This window comes from Aquarana catesbeiana, linkage group LG08 (assembly GCF_042186555.1).
Source record: "Aquarana catesbeiana isolate 2022-GZ linkage group LG08, ASM4218655v1, whole genome shotgun sequence".
Taxonomy (NCBI): domain Eukaryota; kingdom Metazoa; phylum Chordata; class Amphibia; order Anura; family Ranidae; genus Aquarana; species Aquarana catesbeiana.
Window position 1 is genome coordinate 22,521,295 of NC_133331.1, and position 24,238 is coordinate 22,545,532.

At 40.6% G+C, this 24,238-nt stretch overlaps 1 protein-coding gene across 1 annotated transcript in view; it reads left to right on the top strand.

Annotated features, from left to right (window-relative positions):
- The window catches only part of LOC141105636 (alpha-2-macroglobulin-like), a 177,842-nt gene that overhangs the window by 9,840 nt on the left and 143,764 nt on the right, over nucleotides 1-24,238 (top strand). Inside the window, exons 2-5 of the mRNA XM_073595601.1 lie at nucleotides 14,152-14,335; nucleotides 18,367-18,523; nucleotides 21,702-21,754; nucleotides 23,232-23,252. Coding sequence (XP_073451702.1) covers nucleotides 14,152-14,335; nucleotides 18,367-18,523; nucleotides 21,702-21,754; nucleotides 23,232-23,252 — 415 coding nt within the window. The remainder of the gene's footprint in view (nucleotides 1-14,151; nucleotides 14,336-18,366; nucleotides 18,524-21,701; nucleotides 21,755-23,231; nucleotides 23,253-24,238) is intronic.

A 24,238-nucleotide genomic window follows, 5' to 3' on the forward strand; every position in this document is an offset into this window, starting at 1 on the left:
AACATACACAAGCGATAACTGTTCAGTTCCAATAGTTCAGGGAAATGGGGTACTTCAGATAGGTGCAGTTCCCCATATTCAACATCTGTGCACCCAGATCATCCCAGTACCTAAGTATATTTTATATGTTGACACCTAGACCAGCTATATCTTTGCATGTAGTTTTATACAGTTATATAAAACTTGCTTCAAACATTTCTGGGATTTACTGTTACTATAGTGGGTGTACTCTCTCCCCACCTTCCACTTTATTTTACTTCCAAGAAAACAGTTTGGCATATGCACGTATTGTTTCTGAGTTTCACTTATCTGGGGGGAGCTCATCTCTGTTCCACCATGTCTCACGGCTCTGCTTGGATCCTCTGGGGTCCATTTGTGATCTCTCGGCCTGCCACTCGATCTTCGGTGACCTCCTCCGACTCTTCTCCCTGAATGTTTAAAAGCAGAGCAGCAAGGTGGGACTTTGCATGAGGCTCGAGGTGTGTAGAGCCAAGCGCCTCCATCCCCGATAATTTGAACAAAAAAACACAAAACAGGTGGGACTTTATATGAGGCATGCACCCCAGGAGAAAACACGATAACGATGAATATGGCAAATACCCAAAATAATATCCAAAATAAATGACATCAAGGAAAAAAAAAAAAGTCCATTGGGAACATAAAACACCACCACAGTGTGCCTATAAATTAATGTGCTCATCCACCGTAGCTGTTGATTCAGCTTACCAGACGGCAAGCTTAAGAAGGCATGTGGCTATAGCCCAGCCAAGGCCTTTAAGCTTGTTAGCAATCCCAGTGTTCGGATGGCGGGGGGTAAAACTCAAAGGCTCACTCGCGGTATCCATGTATCCACACATTCAAATGGAAAACCCAGGTAACTACGAAGAAAAGAAGACTGGCCATAGTGTGATATCAATTAAACATTTATTTTAAAACACGTAGTCACTCACAGTTAAAACAGCAGAGGTGCGCATACGAAAGCCGGCCGGCATACAAGATAAGCGGAGCCCATTCTCCTACTCCGAGAGCGTGGTGACGTCAGTGCGTGCCTTCCCAGACGTGTTTCGTCATCATCTGACGTTGCCAATGGGGAATGGGCAGCGCAATGACTCACCACCATATAAAGGGAACCCAGCCTCATTCTGTGTCACGAGCATCTGGGCACCATATTAGATATGGGAAAAGATTCCCTTACCTCAAAAATAATTAAAATATACAACGCTGCATATATCATTGTATAAAATCAGAAATAAAAAGAGAAAAAAAAACTATAATGAGTCAACTGATTACTCTCATGAGATATACCCTAAATTTTATATATAATATAATGTTACTCCTATCCCAACCCGAATTTATGTGATACACATGTACCCATGGAGAAATACCTACATGTGAATGTGAACTTAATGAATAATCTTAGAATATATTATATGAAAAAATATACGACTAACATACATTAAGGATATGGAAAAATTAAGTGTATATATGTGGAAAAAAAGTTTAAACGGTAAGTATTATGATGATACTAGTTTGTATATAAAATTGTGCTAAGAAATAATAATATAAAAATACTCAAAAATATATATTAAATATATATATATATATATATAAATATATATATATATATATATATATATATATATATATATATATATATATATATATATATAAAAGTTAAGTTTGGCTCTCTTAACTTCTAGAAGATCTAAATCTTTAAGCAAAATATCTCTAAAAACTCTAGTTGCGGGTGCTAATGTGCCAGGGGGATTAAATAATGAGGCATTAAATAGCCCTGAATGAACAATTTCCGTTTCCACTACCACATTATCCTTAATAGGATTATTAGCCATATAACGTTTTATATTCAATTTCCTGACAAATTTATGGATGTCCATATAAGTCTGAAACTTGTCGAGCTTGGTAGGTGGGACAAATTTAAGACCTTTGTCAAGGATAGCCCTCTCTGAATCAGTTAACGTTCTAGAGCTAAGATTGAAGATCCCCTTCCCTGTTACTTCTTGGGTCTTTTGAGCTGCTCGTACCTGCCTCCCCCCTCTGACTCCTCTCCTGTTTCACCTTGCCTTTTGATGCCTTGGCTGGTTTTATGAAAACCCCAGCTAGTCTGGTCTGTTGGGGCTGATGCTCCATTAAGGGACATTGGTCCATTAGGAGCTTTATATACAGGAGTGGGGATAATTTGCCCACCAGGGTGATAAGGCTGAGGGAAATCCGGAGGAAAGCTGCCATCAGGCCCATCCCTGTCAGTAAGTGGGAAGAAACTGTTAGATGTTGGGATATTACTTTCCCATTCTGGTTCAAAATTTGAGTGGCCAAAACTCGGTAATTGATGTCCTAAGTACCCATTATATCCGTTTTTTTTTTTTTACATAATTGGTTTGTGAACTTGTTCTGTGACACGAGCATGAGATGGCCACTTTAAAGTTGATCCTTTTTACAATTTAATATAATTTGTAAGTCTAATCAGATATCTCTGGGACATTGCCAATCCACTAAGCACTTTATACTTTATATAAATAACAGCCTTTTTTCACTTTATTCGCTGTTCGCATTTTATTTATATATATTTATATATATATATATATATATATATATATATATATATATATATATATATATATATATATATATATATATATATATATATATATATTTAATATATATTTTTGAGTATTTTTATATTATTATTTCTTAGCACAATTTTATATACAAACTAGTATCATCATAATACTTACCATTTAATCTTATTTTCCATATATACACATAATTTTTCCATATCCTTAATGTATGTTAGTCGTATATTTTTTCATATAATATATTCTAAGATTATTCATTAAGTTCACATTCACATGTAGGTATTTCTCCATGGGTACATGTGTATCACATAAATTCGGGTTGGGATAGGAGTAACATTATATTATATATAAAATTTAGGGTATATCCCATGAGAGTAATCAGTTGACTCATTATAGTTTTTTTTCTCTTTTTATTTCTGATTTTATACAATGATATATGCAACGTTGTATATTTTAATCATTTTTGAGGTAAGGGAATCTTTTCCCATATCTAATATGGCGCCCAGATGCTCGTGACCCAGAACGAGGCTGGGTTCCCTTTATATGGTGGTGAGTCATTGCGCTGCCCGTTCCCCATTGACAACGTCAGATGATGACGAAACGCATCTGGGAAGGCACGCACTGATGTCACCACGCCCTCCGAGTAGGAGAACGGGCTCCGCTTATCTTGTATGCCGGCCGGCTTTCGTATGCGCACCTCTGCTGTTTTAACTGTGAGTGACTACATGTTTTAAAATAAATGTTACAATTTAATAATATACAATTGATATGTAAGGTAAAGTAATGATGCAATTGTAAACATAAGGGGGCAGCTATTGGCTCACAATCCCATAGTAAAGCAACATAATTGGTTCATACTGTAAACATTGTAGATAACCAGATTCACTGAAGCGTGTCTCCATTATAAATAGTTATAGTCGTAATTAGTTGGTACAGTCCAGTTGGTGTATAAGGTAGTAAATGGTGATAATATAGTATAGAAGAAAGGGCATCTATTGGCTCAATGCGTTTCGTGGCGAATGCCACTCTTCAGGAGCAGGTATGAGGTAGGTGTCTATAAATATTAAAGACATATATGTTGAAAGAAATTATATAGTAGGTCTATGTAAAGGGAGAGGAGGGGTTAAAAAGGAGGAGGGATAGAACCTGATTTCCCAGAACTACTTACAAATAATCCTATGAGTTTGGGCATAAGCATGGCGGGTTGGAGGCTAACTGAAGAAAGCATCAGCTCACGGGAGCTGAGGTGGACTGACCCAGATATACACCGATGGAAATCCAGTAGCAGACACCAGTCCCCAGGGATGTATCCCCATTAGTTTCAAAATTGTTGTGATCCACATGGTAGCCATCTATGAGCGGAGGGGGTATATGATAAAATATAAATAGACCGTGGAAATATATAATGAGTGACTAGTAAGAAAATTCTACTGGTGCAGATACCAGTCAGTGGCAGGGAAGTGAAACAGAATGTAGGATTGGTGCATGGTAGTAGAGAGGATGATGTGCCACGGAAAAGAAAAGGGAAATAGTGTGTAGGGAAAACCAAAAAGGTTACCTGGAAGAGGAGTGTAGGCAGTGGAGGTCCGAAAGTGCGCAGAGGCTATGGGGGTGACAACCCATGTGGGGGCTGGGAATGAGCTGGAGTGAGTATATAGACTCCAATGTGGTCGCGGGTGTCCACCAACGACACGCTGGCAGCCAATGGGAGGTGGCGGCGCCAAACAGCTGAACAGCATCAGCTGCTCGCCATCCGATGGCAATCACTTTGTGGAGGATGCCAGATCCCCCCACGAATGGCTGATTGCCGATCCATGAGCGTCCAAATGCCTCCGCCCTTGTACCTGTCTCCGAGTCCCGCCGGACTACAATTTCCTCTACGGGCCAGCAGGTCGGCGGACGAGGAAGGTGTATTGGCCCCGTATTCCTCGTCCTCCTCGGGTGCCCCGCACCTTCTCTCTTCTCCGTCCCTCCGCAAGAACGCCCTGTAGACCCCCGAGGCCTGGTATGTTTCTGTGGGAAAAGGGTTCTAGCCAGCTCTCGTAAGGGCAGGGGGTTGGGGGCACAGGAGCAAGCTAACCACACTCCATTAGAGGGGGTTTGAAGGAGCTCCTGGTCTACGGCGTGCGCCTAATAGGAGCCATTACTAGACTCCTCCCTCCACGTCCCATCCAGGTGCTAACCAGGCCTGACCCTGCTTGGCCTGGTGATGTGGCTGTAGCTAGGGGATAGATTTATAGCATTTTTATTTTTACTAGTAATGGCGGTGATCAGCCTTTTTTTAGAAAAAGAATTAAAAAAAAAAGTTCTGCAAGCAGCATCTTTGGAGTGGTGTATACATCGCTCCTCCTCTGTCCCTGCCCGCTGAAATGAATGGGCGGCGCATTTAACCCTTTCTTCGGCCGTTAGCAGGGGTTAAAAGTGCCGCTAACACGGCCCGTTGGCAGTGTGAAAGGGCTCTTATACACTGAGCAGTGCTATAAAAATGCACTGATTACTGTATAAATGACACTGGCAGGGAAGGGGTTAACACTAGGGGGTGATCAAGGGGTTAAATGTGTTTCGAGCTGTGGGGGGAGGGGACTGAATGGAGGATGAGAGAGATCGATGTTCCTAATCATTAGGAACAAACGATCTCTCTGTACTCCCCTGACAGAACGGAGATCTGTTTGATTACATTGACAGATCCCCCATTCTGGCTCTCTGTGGAGTGATCACAGGTGGCCACAGGCCATGCGCATTAGCTCCCCTGCCGTGCAGCGGGCGCGCACGCCTGCTATAGCTGTAAATTAGACCAACTTGCAGCTACAGCAATTCGCGGGAACGAGCCGACCTGCCGCGGTATGACGGTGGCTGGTCAGCAAGTGGTTAAATTCTGCCCTCGTTCACTTCTTTTGAAAACGATGGTTGTCTGGCTGTTCTGGCTTCAATGCTTTCAGTCACGAAGGCCCCCGCACACACCTGAGCTAGTTCATTGTTCATTGTTCATTTGTTCATTGTTCTTGTTTGGGTCACCTTTTTGTTCTAGCTTTTTGCAGTTTATACTTCAGAAAGCTGTGCATTCAATCTGTTTAGTGATGGATTGCTATGCTTAAAGCAGTAAACAACCCAAAAGCAAACATTTTATTATATTTCAGATTATTAACTCTTAGATGTGATGGCTGCATTAGTTTTCAGAGCACAATAGGAAAGCAGGAGGCCTTCCTTCCCCCATCAACACTGACTTTTGATGGAGGCAGGGTCGTCCTGGTGCTGTCTATTGGTGCATCCAGGGACCCACCAATAGACAGAAAACTCCTAGAACTTGCTATTGGCAATGAGCAGAGTAGAGTACACACAACTATAAAGGTTAATTGAGTGCAGGTAGGAACAGAGTCCAATGTGAGCAGTATCCCTGAGGACCGACTCCCATAAATGACTAGTCATGCCGCCGTCAGTGCAGGGTTGAGAGGTGAGCTACGTACAGAGTTGAGAGGTGTGTTGTATACATCCAAGATGACCCTGCTGCTTATAGCTGAAAAGGGTGGGCCAACTCAATATTGAACCCTACGGACTAAGACTGGGATGCCATTAAAGTTCATGTGTGTGTAAAGACAGGTGTCACAATACTTTTGGCAATATATTGTATCTTGTGTGGTGTGTGGGTTTTCTTTTTTGTTCCTGTGCACGTTCTATGGTTTGGGTGTACTCCCACCTTCCTTCACCCTACTTCATTTGGGCAACAGGTGTCTTGCGGTTTTGTTTGAGCAATTTTACAGTGATTTGTCAGACGACCATTGCGGCAAAATTGCACCACGATTTGGGTGCCATTGAAAATAATGGGCATCGCAAGCGCGTCCTGAAATTTGGAATCTTGGCGATTCTGTACGCGATACAGAATGCCATGGTGTGAATGGAGCCTACTATAAATAAACTTTACGGATTCATAATATTCCTCCAGATCATATCGATGGAAAGCATTTGCAGAATAGGATTATGGTGCCTAAAGGATAAGGCACTATGGGGTTGATTTACTAAGGGCAAATAGATTGTGCAGTTGCTCCAGAGCTTAGTAAATGAAGGGAAGCTCTGCTGACTTCATCATCCAACCATGTGCAAGCAAAAATACTGTGGGTCTTTTTTTAGTTTTTTATGTATTGCATATAATTTAGTCCTGCACAATATATTAGATATTTGGTAATTAGAACACATAGAGTGTGTACAGGTATAGGTAGTACATAGCAGCTCCCAAAGCTTTTTATTTTACAGCAGTGTGAATGGCCTCAAATTTATCAACTGTCTTTGTTCAGTTGTGTAGCCTATTATGTCCCTCTGCAGTATAGTACTTTACTACAGACTGCCAAAATGTCTCCTTATAAAGAGCTCCATTTTCCTTCCCAGACACGCTGCTGTCACTTTGATGGTTCGCTCTTATAGCTCATCAACTTTTTGTTTTGCAACATTCTGTGACCACATAGTACTCCAAAAACGTGATTCTGGAGGACAGATTGGGTTTTGTCAGCTATGATGGAAATCTCTTGTAATGTTCAGTGAACATGATGGAATGTGTGATAAAATAAATATGAGACATCTTCTCAGGGAGCCCTCAAAAGGTCTATTCTTCTGGAGAAATTGACACAGCTTGCTCTCTCAAGCTAGCCAAAGCCTATATTTTGAAAGCCAGCCAGAACCTCTCTTGGGAATTTAGAGATGCTTTTTTTTTGTATCGTCAAAATGCTATTTGTCATCCTTTGACAGATAATAAATTTAATTTGGCACACTGCGCATGAAGACCAAGTAGTCAGAATTCCCTTCAACACTCGGTAACATCAAAGGACACGAATCTTGGAAATAATTGCCCATGCATCTTCTTCATATGATCTCCCTTGATTGGCCAGGCATCCTTCATACACTACAGTCAGGTCCATAAATATTGGGACATCGACACAATTCTAATCTTTTTGGCTCTATACACCACCACAATGGATTTGAAATGAAACAAACAAGATGTGCTTTAACTGCAGACTTTCAGCTTTAATATTAGGGTATTTACATCCAAATCAGGTGAACGGTGTAGGAATTATAACAGTTTGTATATGTGCCTCCCACTTTTTAAGGGACCAAAAGTAATGGGACATTTGGCTGCTCAGCTGTTCCATGGCCAGGTGTGTGTTATTTCCTCATTATCCCATTTACAAGGAGCAGATAAAAGGTCCAGAGTTCATTTCAAGTTTGCTATTTGCATTTGGAATCTGTTGCTGTCAACTCTCAATATGAGATTCAAAGAGCTGTCACTATCAGTGAAGCAAGCCATCATTAGGCTGAAAAAACAAAACAAACCCATCAGAGAGATAGAAAAAACATTAGGTGTGGCCAAATCAACTGTTTGGAACATCCTTAAAAAGAAAGAATGCACCGGTGAGCTCAGCAACACCAAAAGACCCGGAAGACCACGGAAAACAACTGTGGTGGATGACCGAAGAATTCTTTCCCTGGTGAAGAAAACACCCTTCACAACAGTTGGCCAGATCAAGAACACTCTCCAGGAGGTAGGTGTATGTGTATCAAAGTCAACAATTAAGAGAAGACTTCACCAGAGTGAATACAGAGGGTTCACCACAAGATGTAAACCATTAGTGAGCCTCAAAAACAGGAAGGCCAGATTAGAGTTTGCCAAACAACATCTAAAAAAGCCTTCACAGTTCTGGAACAACATCCTATGGACAGATGAGACCAAGATCAACTTGTACCAGAGTGATGGGAAGAGAAGAGTATGGAGAAGGAAAGGAACTGCTCATGATGCAAAGCATACCACCTCATCAGTGAAGCATGGTGGTGGTAGAGTCATGGCGTGGGCATGTATGGCTGCCAATGGAACTGGTTCTCTTGTATTTATTGATCATCTGACTGCTGACAAAAGCAGCAGGAAGAAGTCTGAAGCGTTTCAGGCAATATTATCTGCTCATATTCAGCAAAATGCTTTATAACTCGGACTTGGATGGCGCTTCACAGTGCAGATGGATAATGACCCGAAGCATACTGCGAAAGCAACCAAAAAGTTTTTTAAGGGAAAGAAGTGGAATGTTATGCAATGGCCAAGTCAATCACCTATCCTGAATCCGAATGAGCATGCATTTCACTTGGTGAAGACAAAACAAAGGGAAAATGCCCCTAGAACAAGCAGGAACTGAAGACAGTTGCAGTAGAGGCCTGGCAGAGCATGACCAGAGATGAAACCCAGTGTCTGGTGATGTCTATGCATTCCAGACTTCAGGCTGTAATTGACTACAAAGGATTTGCAACCAAGTATTAAAAAGTGAAAGTTTGATGGATGATTGTTAATCTGTCCCATTACTTTTGGTCCCTTAAAAAGTGGGAGACACATATACAAGCTGTTGTAATTCCTACACCGTTCACCTGATTTGGATGTAAATACCCTCAAATTAAAGCTGAAAGTCTGCAGTTAAAGCACATCTTGTTGGTTTCATTTCAAATCCATTGTGGTGGTGTATAGAGCCAAAAAGATTAGAATTGTGTCGATGTCCCAATATTTATGGACCTGACTGTATATAACCAAAAGTATTGGCACACCTGCCTTTACACCAGGGGTTTCAAACTGGTGGCCCCCCAGCTGTTGCAAAACTAAAAGTCCCATGTGGCATTGCAAGGCTGACAGTTACAAGCATGACTCCCAACAGCTGGGGGGACATTAGTTTGAGATCCCTGCTTTACATGCACTTTAATGGCATCCCAGTCTTAGTCCGTATGGTTCAATGATGAGTTGACCAAGCATTCAAGAACCAGATATCTGATTTAGTGGACAGACTGGATTGGTCTGACGGTTTGATCCCAGGTTCAATTCTCTGATAGGCACGTGGCAGCCAGGCACACAATGTTTTCCACAGTCAGTAAATGGGCTATGCAGCTCTTTTTATTTTTGGGTAGAACTTGGATAGGGTGATGGTGAGCCTAGGGATACTCCAGTAACTGTAAACCTGAAAATTAGGACACTAAAGGAGGTGTCTTCACCCTGAAGAGTTAAAGTGTATAGATGAACAGTACAAAACAGAGGCTCTTTAACAGGCATACAGTCCAGAGTGTACAAATGGTAACTGCTGATCTCCCAGAAAAGTCTTTAGATCCAGAAGGCTGGTACTTGCTATTTCCTGATCACTTGGCAGCCACGTGCAATGTTATTCAACTTTTACACTCCAGTTGCTTGTGTCCTGCATCCTTAGGAGGCTTTCTGTAAATGCTGCAGGAGGATGGAACAGAGGTCCCCCAGCCAAGCCAAAGCTGGGTTCCCACAAAAGGTGTTTGCATTCCAGGCAGATGTCCCAAGGATGCGGGTGTAGTTTAGACATGTGCAGGATGAAAAAATTCGTTTAGTTTAGTTTAGTTTCGATTCGTTATTTAACTTAATTCGTTTAGTTAAATTTGTTGCATTCATTACATTCGTTTTCGGAATTCGTTTAGTTTCGTATTCGAATTCGAAAAAATTCGACCGCATTCGAAAAATTTCGACCGTATTCGAAAAAAACTATCAAATTCGAAAAAAACTGTCAAATTCGAAAAAATTCTACCACATTCGAAAAAAACTGTCAAATTCGAAAAAATTATTAGAATTATTATTATTTTCTGTTCTATTCTAATCTTTTCTATTTGAATTCATTCTGTACCAAATTCCAATTTCAGAAGATGTGTGTGTGTGTGTGTATATATATATATTATATATATATATATATATATATATATATATATATTTTTTTTTTTTTTTTTTTCTATTCTGTTCTATTGTTTTTCTGTTCTAGTCTTTTCTATTAGAATTCAATTTCATTCTATTTCATTCTGTTTCTGTATAACCATTTTCGGAAATTCAAATTTCGTATAGAATGATTTCGCATTCAAATAGAAAAGATTAGAATAAAATAGAAAGAATAGAAAAGAATAGAAAAACAATAGACCAGCATAGAAAAAAAATAAAAATAAAAAATATATATATAAATATATATACCGTATTTATCGGCATATAACACGCACTTTTTTCCCCTTAAAATCAGGGGAAAATCATGGGCGCGTGTTATACGCCGATCCCTTGCGATCCTGAGCTGACAGATCTTCAAAATCGCCGACCGCGATTTGAAAATGGCGCCGAAATACACAGAGAGAGTCCTCGGCTCTTCTCAGCCACTTTCGGCTTCACTCGAGCGCCGCCCGAACCTAGCCGAGTGTACTCGGCTAGGTTCGGATAGCTCCGCTCACAGTCACGCCCATCCCGGGCGGGACTACGAGTGGAGCCGAAAGTGAACGAGAGCCGCCAAGAAGAGCCGAGGACCGGCTCTGTGTATTTTGGCGCCGGCGGCACCATTTTCAAATCGCGGTCGGCGATTTTGAAGCTCAGGATCGCAGGGGATCACAGGATTTTCAAACTGCGAGCTGCAAGGCTGCACTGGGGCAAGGCTGCACTGGGGCAAGGCTGCACTGGGATAAGGCTGCAATGGACACTGGGAAGGCTGCACTGACAAGGCTGCACTGACAAGGCTGCACTGACATGGCTGCACTGGGGCAAGGCTGCACTGAGAAGGCTGCAATGATGGGCATTTAAATGTAAGTTTTTTTCCCTTAAACTTCCCTCCTAAGAGTTTTTTTTTCCTTAAAATTCCCTCCTAAACTTGGGGTGCGTGTTATACGCCGGTGCGTGTTATACGCCGATAAATACGGTAATTTTTTTGTATTATTCTCTTCTATTGTTTTTTTATGCTTTTCTTTTCTATTATTTTATATTATATAATAGTCTTTTCAATTCAAATTCATTCTATACGAAATTCGAATTTCGGAACATGGCTTCTGAAGTTTGAATTTCGTATAGAATGAATTTGAATTTGAATAGAAAAGATTAGAACAGAAAATAATAGAAAAGAATAGACTAGAAAAACAATAGAACAGAATAGAAGAAAATATAATATATATATATATATATTATATATTATATTTTCTTCTATTCTGTTCTATTGTTTTTCTAGTCTATTCTTTTCTATTATTTTCTATTCTATTCTAATCTTTTCTATTCAAATTCGAATTCATATTATAAGAAATTCAAATTTCGGAAGATGGTTTTATATATATATATATATATATATATATATATATATATATATATATATATATATATCCATCTTCCGAAATTTGAATTTCTTATAAAATGAATTCGAATTTGAATAGAAAAGATTAGAACAGAGTAGAAGAGAAAAGACTAGAAAAACAATAGAACAGAATACAAAAAATTATATATATTATATTTTATTCTGTTCTATTGTTTGTCTAGTCTATTATTTTCTATTCTAATCTTTTCTATTCAAATTCGAATTCATTCTATACGAAATTCCACTTTCAGAAGCCATCTTCCGAAATTCGAATTTCGTATAGAATGAATTCAAATTTGAATAGAAAAGTTTAGAATAGAATAGAAAAGAATAGCATAGAAAAACAATGAAACAGATTAGAAAATTATATATATATATATATATATATATATATATATATATATATATATATATATATATTATATATATATATATATATATATATATATATATATATATATATATATATATATATATATATATATATATATATATATATATATATATAAAACATCTTCCAAAATTTGAATTTCATATAGACTGAAATCAAATTTGAATGTAAAAGATTAGAATAGAATAGAAAATAATAGAAAAGAATAGACTAGAAAAACAATAGAACAGAATAGAAGAAAATATAATATATATATTATATTTTCTTCTATTCTGTTCTATTGTTTTTATAGTCTATACTTTTCTATTATTTTCTGTTCTAATCTTTTCTATTCAAATTCGAATTCATTCTATGCGAAATTCAAACTTCAGAAGCCATGTTCCGAAATTCGAATTTCGTATAGAATGAATTTGAATTGAAAATACTATTATAGAATATAAAATAATAGAAAAGAAAAGCATAAAAAAACAATAGAAGAGAATAATAAAAAAAAAAAATTATATATATATATATATATATATATATATATATATATATATATATATATATATATATATATATATTCTATTGCTTTATTATTTTATATTCTACCTTATTTTTTTTTTAGAAAAACATTTTCTATTTTTTTTTAATTTGATTATGTTTTCGAATTCGATTCGAATTCGTTCGTTTTTTTTTCGGATTCGTTTAAATTCTTTACTTTTGTCATTCGGAAATTCGGATGCATCCGAATTTCCGAATAATGAAAAATTCGTCCGAATTTCGATTCGGAACGAAACGAAATTCACATGCCTAGTGTAGTTCATAGCCCTCAGGAACAAGAGACCTCTGCTCTTGACTCTATCCCCTTTATACCTCCCTCAGCTCCTGCTGGTCATCTGCTCTATTGACCAGGGATTGGCTGGAGAACTATTAACATGCAGGCTGAGGTTATATTCTCCCACCCACTATGTCCCAGGGTCCCTTGGGAAACAGGGGGGAGTAATTGAGCCCATAACTACAGAGCCAAGAGCAGTCCTAACAAAGCAATAGACAATATAGTGTACTAAAGCGCTGATATAATGTGTAGTGAATCAATATTAGAAAATACCTAAATAATCAAGCCGCAACCATTCTGAAAGTGTTCCCTTGATTGACCCTTGATAAAGTCATGTGACATGTGACGCAACGCGTCGGGAGGAGCCAGTGAGGACATCTGATGTGTCCATACGAAACACATGGAATGCGGTGTGAGGAGAGGAAATCGCTGTGAGCGCCTGACTGTTCCTTAGTGCTGATTATCATAGAAGTACATGTGAGTGGATCCACCTGTGCCTTTGATGCTGTTGATGCATTTTATGCTGATCATTGTGCAATGATGATTTTCTTTTATTCCATGAATGAAACATCATAAATCGGAGGAATTAAGAGAAGGAGCGGGGGGAAGCAGCAGAGCATAACTAATGCTATGTAGCCTGCTGACAGTGTTTGAACTACACCTAGGAACTGTTTTTGTATTTCCTTTGTATTCATTTCATTTTGGGACTATCATTGATTTTGGCTACATCCATACACGATGTAGAGGGGTTATTATGCCCTATCACTGGTGATTGTACATAGCAATTATTGATGGTTTTTTGCTGTGCTTATTGCTGTTTTTTACATCATCTGTTTTCATCACTTTTCAGCACCTTTATGTGTTTATCACTAGTTTATCGCTGCTCAATTTGGAACCTAACAAAGCAATGCTCTCCCTGACTACAGGGAGGCCAAAAACTAAATTTAAGAAACAATAGCACTATGGGGTTCTACATGATAGCGCTGGACCAAAATAAATGAGAATTGTTCTGATATACAGTGAAATGTTCTTTAAAGAAGCAGACCTATGATGAAAGTATAGTGTGGGTGGACTTTGTTCTGGTTCTAGGCAGCTTTCATCATGACAAAGGGATCCTTCAACAGATGATAAAAATTCTGGGACGTGTACTGAGTGCCTATTTGTCTTATATATATATATATATATATATATATATATATATATATATTTTTTTTTTTTTTTTGGCAGACGAATTTCAGTTTCCATCCCTAGCCTCCTCAAGAGTGGAGAGAAAGGAAAAGCATGTCTGACAGTCAAACGACATACCGATCCCATGTATGTTCAGGCCATCCTTGAAGTTGGTAAAACAAACTACTCTCTTATCGCTGAGCAAGTCCCTCCTGGTGACATCTTTAAAACCTATGAATTTCAGGTTAGTGTTGAGATATTTTACTTCTAGCTGTGGTGTAACAGGGGGTAGGAGGAGTAGTACCCTTTACAGGAAGGCCTTGATTGGCAGTTAACATTAGCTGAAGGACTCATCCAGTGGATTGAACTTGTGTCTGATGAGCGGAGCAGATATGTTTGTATTTATTCCACATTTTTCCAGGGCATAAATGTTTATGAGCATAATAACAAGTTTATGAACTAACTAGTATGGCAGCCAGCCAAGGGACTATACCAGACTGGGTAAGGAAAATGCACACCTCTTCATAATGGGGACTGGTTGGTGGTAGTGTCATTAAAGTACATCTCAAGGCTAAACTTGCTTTAGGTAGAATGATGAAGGGTTGGAAGGTGTCAGTTGTCACTTCTCATTGTAGTTCCATCCTCCTGTCTTGGTGACAAGCGTTAAAGACACTAACAGAGGGTCAAAAGGTGTTTGTGTGTGCGTTTGTATCTGGTAGGCTGAACTGAAACTACAACCGATTATTTTTTCCACCCACACAAATGAGGTGGACAGAATACTTCCCCACCCCCCCCCCACCCCCTACTTTTCCACCGAGACATTGAATTCTCACAGTGGGACCTGGTGCTGTCAAAATGAACTGATCTATAGGGAAGGAGAAACCGCACCACGTTGGTCTTCCCAGTGAATGGTTGCGTGGGGGGGGGGTCATTGGAAGAGAGCAGGATGTGCTCTCATGCCTAGTCTGGTCAATTTTTAATGGGGAAGCAGAGGGACTGGCAAGAACTCCATGGTTTTCACGTAAAGAAAGCTATATAAAGAACAGTATACATTTTCATACAAGTACATAGTACAGCTGGCATATATCACGAATGTGTAATGTTAGGTTTACATTTGTTAATTTTTTATATATTTTTATTTTTTCCTGATTTATGGTTCCTGATTGGAGCCCTGGGCAGGAGGCATGTTGGACCACTGCCTGTCTGTTCAGTTCCACAACAGTTCAGCTCTCTATCCTCCTTTTAGCACAGGGTATTTAAAAGTATGTCCCCCCCCACCTACATGAATGGAGCTTCGGTCTGATGGTGCATCTATCCCCTGCCCACTCAAAGACTGATCACTTGGTTCTCAGGGCTCCATGAGCAGAGATTGGTGACCAGTCTCTGCTCTGCCCCTCCTGCACTTAGTTGAGTGCTGAGCTGTGGAGGGGGTGGGAGCAGCTGACCCGGGCTCTCAGCAGCTGACTGAGAGGCTGAGTCAAGTGCCTGTCCAGGGTTGTGGGAGGATCCTGACCATATTGTTGCGATCTTGCCCAAGCCTGGACCAGCTCTGTGATGTCAGCCAATAGCGGGCTTCTGAACAAACTGCACTCCTGTGATCCAAAGGAGAAATACAGCCAAATGAGCTTTGGCTGCACTTCTCCTCCTTTAACCTTTTCTGCAGCAAATAGGACTGTTTACAAGTTAAGCCCTCCATTAGGTAGTAACTGTAATACAGAAATTGCCAGAACTTCAACTGGACTTTACTTGAGGTCACCTTCTTGCTTCGCTGTCTGGTAGAGGTTTATTGGTTGGTGCTCCACTTTAAGACTTATACCTTAGTCTAAACCTGGCCATACAGTAGGCAGATTTTCAAACATCTAAAGATTCTCAGTACATCGATGACTTGACAAATGCACTTCAAATAGATACAAGAGGATTTGTGGGATTTTTAAGGTGCAAATATGATACAGTGATCCAGAGGAATAATATAAAAATTTATTGAACAGAGATAAAACATTGTCTAAACAATTATATCAAGTACACAACGTGGTTCTTATGGATACAGCACTTTAGATGGAATTCCCAACATGTTTCGCCCACACCCTAAGCTTCCTCAGGGAATGCTGTCAACTTGAGGTACAAGCCTTCTAATGAAGAAACATATATAACAATCATATCAATACAAAGTTTTTTTTTTTTTAATATATAAAAAAACTATTTTAAACAGTAAGGGTTAATCTTCTAAAAAAATTAACATGTGCACATTCAACCCGGGAACATCCTTACTCACCCCAGTCTTTAAGAACCATGTATACTACAATCAGTGATAATTCAGGGAGTCTGCAGCCACTACCACAGAAAACCATGAACTACAGGTAACTGGACTTTACTTTAGGTCACCTTTTGCTTTGCTGTCTGGTAGAGGTTTATTGCTTGGTGCTCCTCTTTAAGACTTGTACCTTACAGTCTAAAGCTGGCCATACAGTAGTAGATTTTTCAAACGTTCAAAAATTCTCAGTACATCGCTGACTTGACAAATGCGCTTCAACATTTTTCCTTTGCTTTTAAAATTCAAATTTATAATGATTAATTTCTCAAACAAAAACCACATACACTGTTAGAAATTTGTTCATGTGAGAAAAATGTTCATCCTGCTCCTTTAAATGTTTTCCTCACTATGATTGAAAACGAACTAACTTTATGATTAGCAATTTGAATGTATGAATACAACAAAAAAATGAACATATGGCCAGCTTCAGGATGGGTTCACTTCATCGCCGCATGCGGCTCCCAGCAGGGGTCCGGTGCATCCTGGTTCACAGTTTCAGGCCCGATTTGTTTAGCCTGAATTTTTAGCTGAATTCAGACCTGAAATGGACCAAAAGATGCACAGGGCTCCTGTGCAAATTCGCACCAGAGCCACAGCGGAGATGTGTGAACCAGCTCCATCGAGAGCCAGTCAAAACCTCATGCTATTGCAAATTGGATGCAGAGAAACGGCATCTAATTTGCAATGGTGTGAACCCAGTGTAACAAGGTCCCGGCTCCCGTTTGGTCTAATGAGAACCTCCAGAGTTGGGGACAGCTGACATCCTTCTGTGTAGAGTGGATTACAAGGCATAGTGGGTGTAATGCAAGGTAGGTTCATGGGCACCAGACACTTCTTGATTTATTTTCTCTTGAACAGAACTGTGGGAGAGGGTTTAGGGCCAGGACACCCTTTAGTAGTTGCAATGTGAATTAGCAGACACTGAGACTTCTGTAGGTAGACAGCCATGCAGGGAAAGGCATCCAGCAAGACACCACATCTGCATGTGTAGGATCCCTATCTCCTATGGCACAGTCTTAGAACAGTTTCTAACACAACACGTTGTAACTAACTTCTGTACTTCCTCTACAATCACTTCTTGTAGATCTTCCCTCCACTGAGCTCCCAGTCTCTCTCACTAGACTTTCACTGGATCTCCTGAACTCTTCCAACCTTCTCACTGAGTATCTTCCCCATGTGCCACCCCACCGTCCTGCTCGGTCCCTAGCTTGGGGCACACAAAGCTCTCTGCAAGCGTTGCCTCCGCTGGCTTGACCCCTGCTGAAGTTTCCCAATTTTTCACCGTCCCTGGTTGGTGAGAATACTGCTCCAGTACTTGCTTCAGCTACTCACTGTGGTCCCAGGTAATAAAGTGGATGGTCCCATAGTGGCAACAGCCTCCCTTCTATCTCCAACTCATGACAGGTTCTCCAGCCGGCAGAACAATCACTTATGGTTGGACTGCAAGCCGAAGTCCCAACCCTATGCTGCTTTCTTGCTTCTGGATAGGCCCTCAGACAGCCTAGCAGCCAGATGTGCCCGGAATAGGCATCAGGCTCTGACCTAGCAGCCCAGAGCAGCACAACACATGTCCACCCAGACAGCCAACCAAGTGACACAGAACCCAGATCACCTGACCTCACCCAAATAAATAGGCTCTCCCAGTAGGCCGAGGGACCCGAGACCCATTGGCTGAGATATCCTATCCATTCCTAATCTGTCCTTGCAACACCCTTGTCTTATCTAAAGTCACCAGATACCTGGCCATCTAGTGACAGAAGGGAGAAGTGCAGCAATTCCAGAATTGAGGTGGAATCAATTGACCTCCTAACAATTGGTCAAGGCAACTATGCCTGGCAGGTAAATGTACTAGAAACCCTGCCTAAACATCAGGGTGCTACACCAGCCTTAGACTTCCATCTGGTATTAAAATATGCCAGTCAATGCATTAACCATTTGTCTCTAATTGCCCTCCATCTGTACAGGTGCCAGAGGTGAAAGAACCAACTCCAGTGTTCCTCCTTGTCAGAGCTGTCAGTAGGAGCTACAACTACACAGCTCGCAGGTCTGTGGTCCTCGCTCCAACTGGCAATGTTGTCTTCATCCGGACAGACAAGGAACTGTATAAGGGTGGCCAGAAAGGTACTTTTTGTGAGAAAAGAGTACACCCCTCACATTTTTGTAAATATTTTATTATATCTTTATGTGACAACACTGAAGAAATGACACGTTGCTACAATGTAAAATAGTGAGTGTACAGCTTGTATAACAGTGTAAATTTGCTGTCCCCTCAAAATAACAAAACACACAGCCATTAATGTCTAAATTGCTGGCAACAAAAGTGAGTACACCCCTAAGTGAAAATGTCCAAAGTGTCAATATTTTGTGTGGCCGTTTTTTTTTTTTTTTTTACAGCACTGCCTTAACCCTCTTGGGCATGGAGTTCACCAGAGCTTCACAGGTTGCCACTGGAGTCCTTTCACTCCTCCATGACAACATCACAGAGCTAGTGGATGTTGGAGACCTTGCGCTCCTCCGTTTGAGGATGCTCAATAAGGTTTAGGTCTGGAGACATACTTGGCCAGTCCATCACCTTTACCCTCAGCTTCTTTAGCAAGGCAGTTGTTGTCTTGGAGATGTGTTTGGGGTCATTATGTTGGAATACTGCCCTGCGGCCCAGTCTCTGAAGGGAAGGGGATCATGCTCTGCTCCAGTATGTTACAGTACACATTGGCATTCATGGTTCCCTCAATGAACTGTAGCTCCCCAGTGCTGGCAGCACTCATGCATGTCAAGACCATGACACTCCCACCACAATGCTTGACTGTAGGCATAACACACTTGTCTTTGTACTCCTCACCTGGTTACCGCCACACACGCTTGACACCATCTGAACCAAATAAGTTTATCTTGGTCTCCTCAGACCACAGGACTTGTTTCCAGTAATCCATGTCCTTAGTCTACTTGTCTTCTACAAACTGTTTGCAGGCTTTCTTGTGCATCATCTTTAGAAGAGGCTTCTAATTTGATTCAGTGGGCGGCATATGGTCTGAGCACTGACAGGCTGACCCCCACCGCTTCAACCTCTGCAGCAATGCTGGCAGCACTCAGACATCTATTTCCCAAAGACATCCTCTGAATATGACGCTGAGCATGTGCACTCAACCTCTTTGGTCGACAATGGCGAAGCCTGTTTTGAGTGGAACCTGTCCTGTTAAACCGCTGTATGGTCTTGGCCACCGTGCTGCAGTTCAGTTTCAGGGTCTTGGCAATCTTCTTATAGCCTAGGCCATCTTTATGTAGAGCAACAATTCTTCTTCTTTTTTTTTTTTAGATCCTCAGAATTCTTTGCCATGAGGTGCCAAGTTGAACTTCCAGTGCCAAGTTGAACTTCCAGTGACCAGTATGAGAGCGATGACCCCAAATTTAACACACCCGCTCCCCTTTCACAACCGACACCTTGTAACCCTAATAAATCACATGACACAGGTGAGGGAAAATGGCTAATTGGGCCCAATTCGGACATTTTCACTTAGGGGTGTACTCATTTTTGTTGCCAGTGGTTTAGACATTAATGGCTGTGTGAGTTATTTTGAGGGGGCAGCAAATTTACACTGTTATACAAGCTGTACACTCACTACTTTACATTGTAGCAAAGTGTAATTTCTTTAGTATTGTCACATGAAAAGATATAATAAAATATTTACAATAATGTGAGTTAGAGTGTATATATAGTTTTCATGCTACTTTGTGTGTGGCCAAACTTAGGATAGGGGGGTTATGGATTAGAACTGTCAGGTTTTTACTGCTATCCAGGGCTCTATTGGACACATTTGACCTCACTTTGTCCAATGGCAATTGTTTTTCCCAGACAGGAAGTGGAGGTAAATTTGCAACTGACACAGACAAACAAAGTTGACAGGGCTTCTAGCCTCCCCCCCTACTTTACTTTAAGAGGGGTGAAGGGCATGATTTCTGTCCCTGGTGCAGATTTTCTCTTCCTGTCTGATGAAACAGTTGTCGCCCTGAAGGAAAATTTCTAATGTAGCCCCCCCCCAGCATCAGGGAGGGCTGACATTTTACATCATGGTGCTGGTTCTTGGGCATGGTGGGTGTGGACTGGTGTAGAAAAGATGGGCACCAGTCAATTTTAGGATGAACAAAAGTGAGTTTATTGCTCACAACAGAAAAAAAATGTTGGAGAGTGTTGGGGCACAGGACACCCTAGGACAATATGCAGACAGATCAGCAGTCTCCAAAAACAAAACCACAAGGTATACAGAACAAGGGCCTTAGGCCTGCACCCAATGTTCTGTACCTACATAGCAACAGCTGTCTCCTATAGCAGCCAAAACCTCACAACACCGTCCAGGGTTTCCTTGGATGAGTCCGTCTTGCCGCTTTCCCAGTCTCTTCACAGTCCCTGACTCATGAAGAGTAACCTCTGGTACTTCATCTCAGAACTCAATCCTTTTCCTCATGCCCCCCAGGGGAGACAAGAAGCTCCCCTCATGCCCCCAGGTGACAAACAAACTTTCTCTGGCAGGCTCTAGGCCTCAGACTCCAGACCTCACACATCCACACCAGACCAAGGTCTGGGTGGGAGGACCCTGATCACCTGACTTCCTCCAAATATATACTTTTTCCCAGCATGCTCAGTGGCCTGAAACTCCTGTTGTCTGAAAGATATGCATATTCAGAACTTGGTCTCACTGCAGCTCATTATTACTAATGGCAAAGTCAACAGTGCCACCTATTGACAGAAGGGAGGAACCACAGTTAAATCAGGCTTGGGAGAAAGCCCAAATTATCACAAAGACTACAAATCAGTCGGGTTAGTTACCACCTAGCACAGCTAAATTTACCAGTAACCCCTGTTTAAGACAAAGGTGTTATACTAAACTGGACTGAATGGCAATAAAACCTAATGGGGATTCTAACTCTTCCTGACTTTATCCAAAACTACAACTTGTGTCTAGATGTAAGTCTTACCTTTGTAACCATCCATGACTTTAGGAACAGCTTCTCTGTATTCTACTATGTGCACAATGCCAACCAGAAAGACTGGTGCATTCCTGGAGGGTACAAGTGACTTTCCTAGTCACATACTTGGTGCATGTGCCTGAGAACTATGATACTCTCTGGCAGGCAAATTTGGAACTCTTAGAGAAATGAGGTGCAGCAACCAAACTTCTAGTTTCTGGACATTCCTCTCGTATAGCTGACCACAACCTCAAACAATGGTTTTTATGTTAAACTTATTTCTGTCTGGATACTTGATTGTGTGTGTTGGTGCACATCTTGTCTTATTTGTCTACAGTACAGATGTACGTGATGTCAATGGACAATAATTTACGCCCAGTGGAGGAAACGGTGAGTAGGGTTCAGATCTCTGATTTTAAAGTAGATAAAAACCCAATCCCTAAAATTGAATAAGCTAAAAGATGAAATGCTGGGCACAGTGGGCAGTCGGACCGCACATATACTGCTTGATTAGCCTTGGAAAGAAGGGGTGCCCCCCCCTTGTCTTGTAGGCTTCCTCTTCTACAGAGAACTGGTACCCCTGGAGCTGATCCAGTTGTGTGGCTGTCCACACAGCCAAACAACTGGCCATGGGTAGGAGCACTACTTATTTTTGCTGCAAGCCCAAAGTTTGCTTTTTAAATCTGCAGCTTTCATTAAAATGTCTATTCACCCATGGTGGTTCTTTTTGGGCACAACTGCTTGGGGCAGTGCTTTAGCAAACCAATTTTCATTCAGTTATCTGATGGCACTGATGCCATTATTGTGTAAGACAGCTGAATTGCTTGCTTAGTGCTTAACTGTACCAATAAAGGGGGGTATGCTCAATATCCTGTAGTTTAGTGATTGGCGTCCATTCAGGACAGAAGGCAAAACAAATTCCAACTTACTGGAAAACGTTTACATTTCTTTGAAGTAAACTACAGAATGAAAAGGGCTGTAGTTCATTATTAAACCATTTTATTACAAGCCTAAAAAGTGACCCTAAAAATTGAATCGATATCCAATTTACCCTGGATGTTGATGTACCCAGTTTGTGGCTTTCACTTTACCGTAGCTAACTATGTTGACCAATTGCTTTGTATCATCAGACCGCCTCAAATGTTTGGGGTCAGCAATAAGGGGATTGCTATTTGGATAGTTATCTCCAGTATACAGCTCACTTTACAGGGCAACACTCTGTACACACTTTGCATTTTTTAAAAAACATGTAAAAATATTCAAATATGTAAAATTAATTTCATCTGCACTCTTTTTTATTTTTTTTAAGTCTAAAAGCAGAAGTCTCTTCAGCAAAAAAAATCAATTTCCCACACTGCATCTGTTAACAACATCACAAAAGTGAATTGACTATATTTGAAGATGGATTGCCTTGACAACCCTGGGGGGAAAACCTGCTTCTACACTGAGGATGCTTGGTAGCTGTTGTGTACTGAGGTCCCAAATACTGAGGGCTTGACTTTCTAAGTCTCCACTTACACCATTGAGTCATTACTGCACCTCTGAAAAGGGATTTGCAGTGGATTGCTCTTGAGGGCAGTAAAGCAGCAGTTTCCAGGCACACAGGAGGCGATACTGCTGCCTCCTGAACGTCTGTGACGTTTTTGGGGTTTTGGTGATAACCGCAAGCCAAACATTTGGCTGTTGACTTCGATGGGCGATGCAGACTGTCAAACTCAATAGGGCGCTTTAAATTTTCCATGGTTGCGAAGCAAAAAGTTCTCAATTATCCACCTTCTGTTTGAGTCCTAAGTTTTTTCAACAGCATATTAAAAATGTATGTGACTATCAATCCATTGTTCTAACTTTTTCTTTTTCTTCCTTTTAGTTCCCTGAAATCTATGTAACGGTAAGAAAAAATAGATAAATGGAATTCATTTTTGTGAGCACAATCCAATGCAATCTTTATACACACTTTTTAGTTAAAATTTAAGGTTAATCAGAGAATGCTGCTCTTCCTAGCATTGAAGCAGAAGTCTATCATTTGATCAACTTCTGTGGAAACAACCGGGTCTCCTGTGAAGATTTTTGTTTGAGGACTTCCTTCCTTTTGCTCAATTGTTATTTTCAGAACAAATAGAATGCATACATCTCCCCCTGCAGGGACACAAAGCATTGGAAACATGGGTACTCTTCCCTACTGTATGGCTTTAATTCCTTAACCATGCAGAACATTACCAGGATACTGGGCCCTTGTTGGTGTAAAGCAGCCTTTCTTTTTACCCCAGAGAAACCCTTCAAATTTTTAGGTCTTGGGACCCCTGCTAAAACCAGACCATCAATGGTCAATAGAATAATGGCCCTTACATTGTTGGTCAGTTTGAAGAATGCCACACTTACAGACAGCTAAAAACTCAATGGTGTCATGCTGCTGGCTCTGCCAAATGGCGTTGAATCCAGAACTATGCAGGCATCATCAGATGGGGGTCGATCAGCTACAGGTCAAGGTACACTAGCAACCTCTGGCCAAAGCCTGTTTGAGAATGGTGAACAGTGTAATAATAGGAAAGTGACCTGTATAATATGGTAAAATGACCAGGCATATGGTACCCAAAATGCTCTAGTACACTTTTAAAAAAAAATGTAGCCTGATATAACAAGCTGATGGGCAAGATCCTTACTTAGAGAAATGTGGCTCTACCAAGTGCAAAAAACGTAAAGGTGACCCATGAAATTGCAAAGGTAGTTTTTTGTACTGCTGTTACAATATATACCACAGTAGAACGATTAAGCTAAATGTTGGGCCTTATGAGTTGGATTACATTTTTAATAGTATAGGATAGGCTAACAAGTTCCAAAACTAAGGACTGCAGGAAGATGAGTGTCAATGGCATG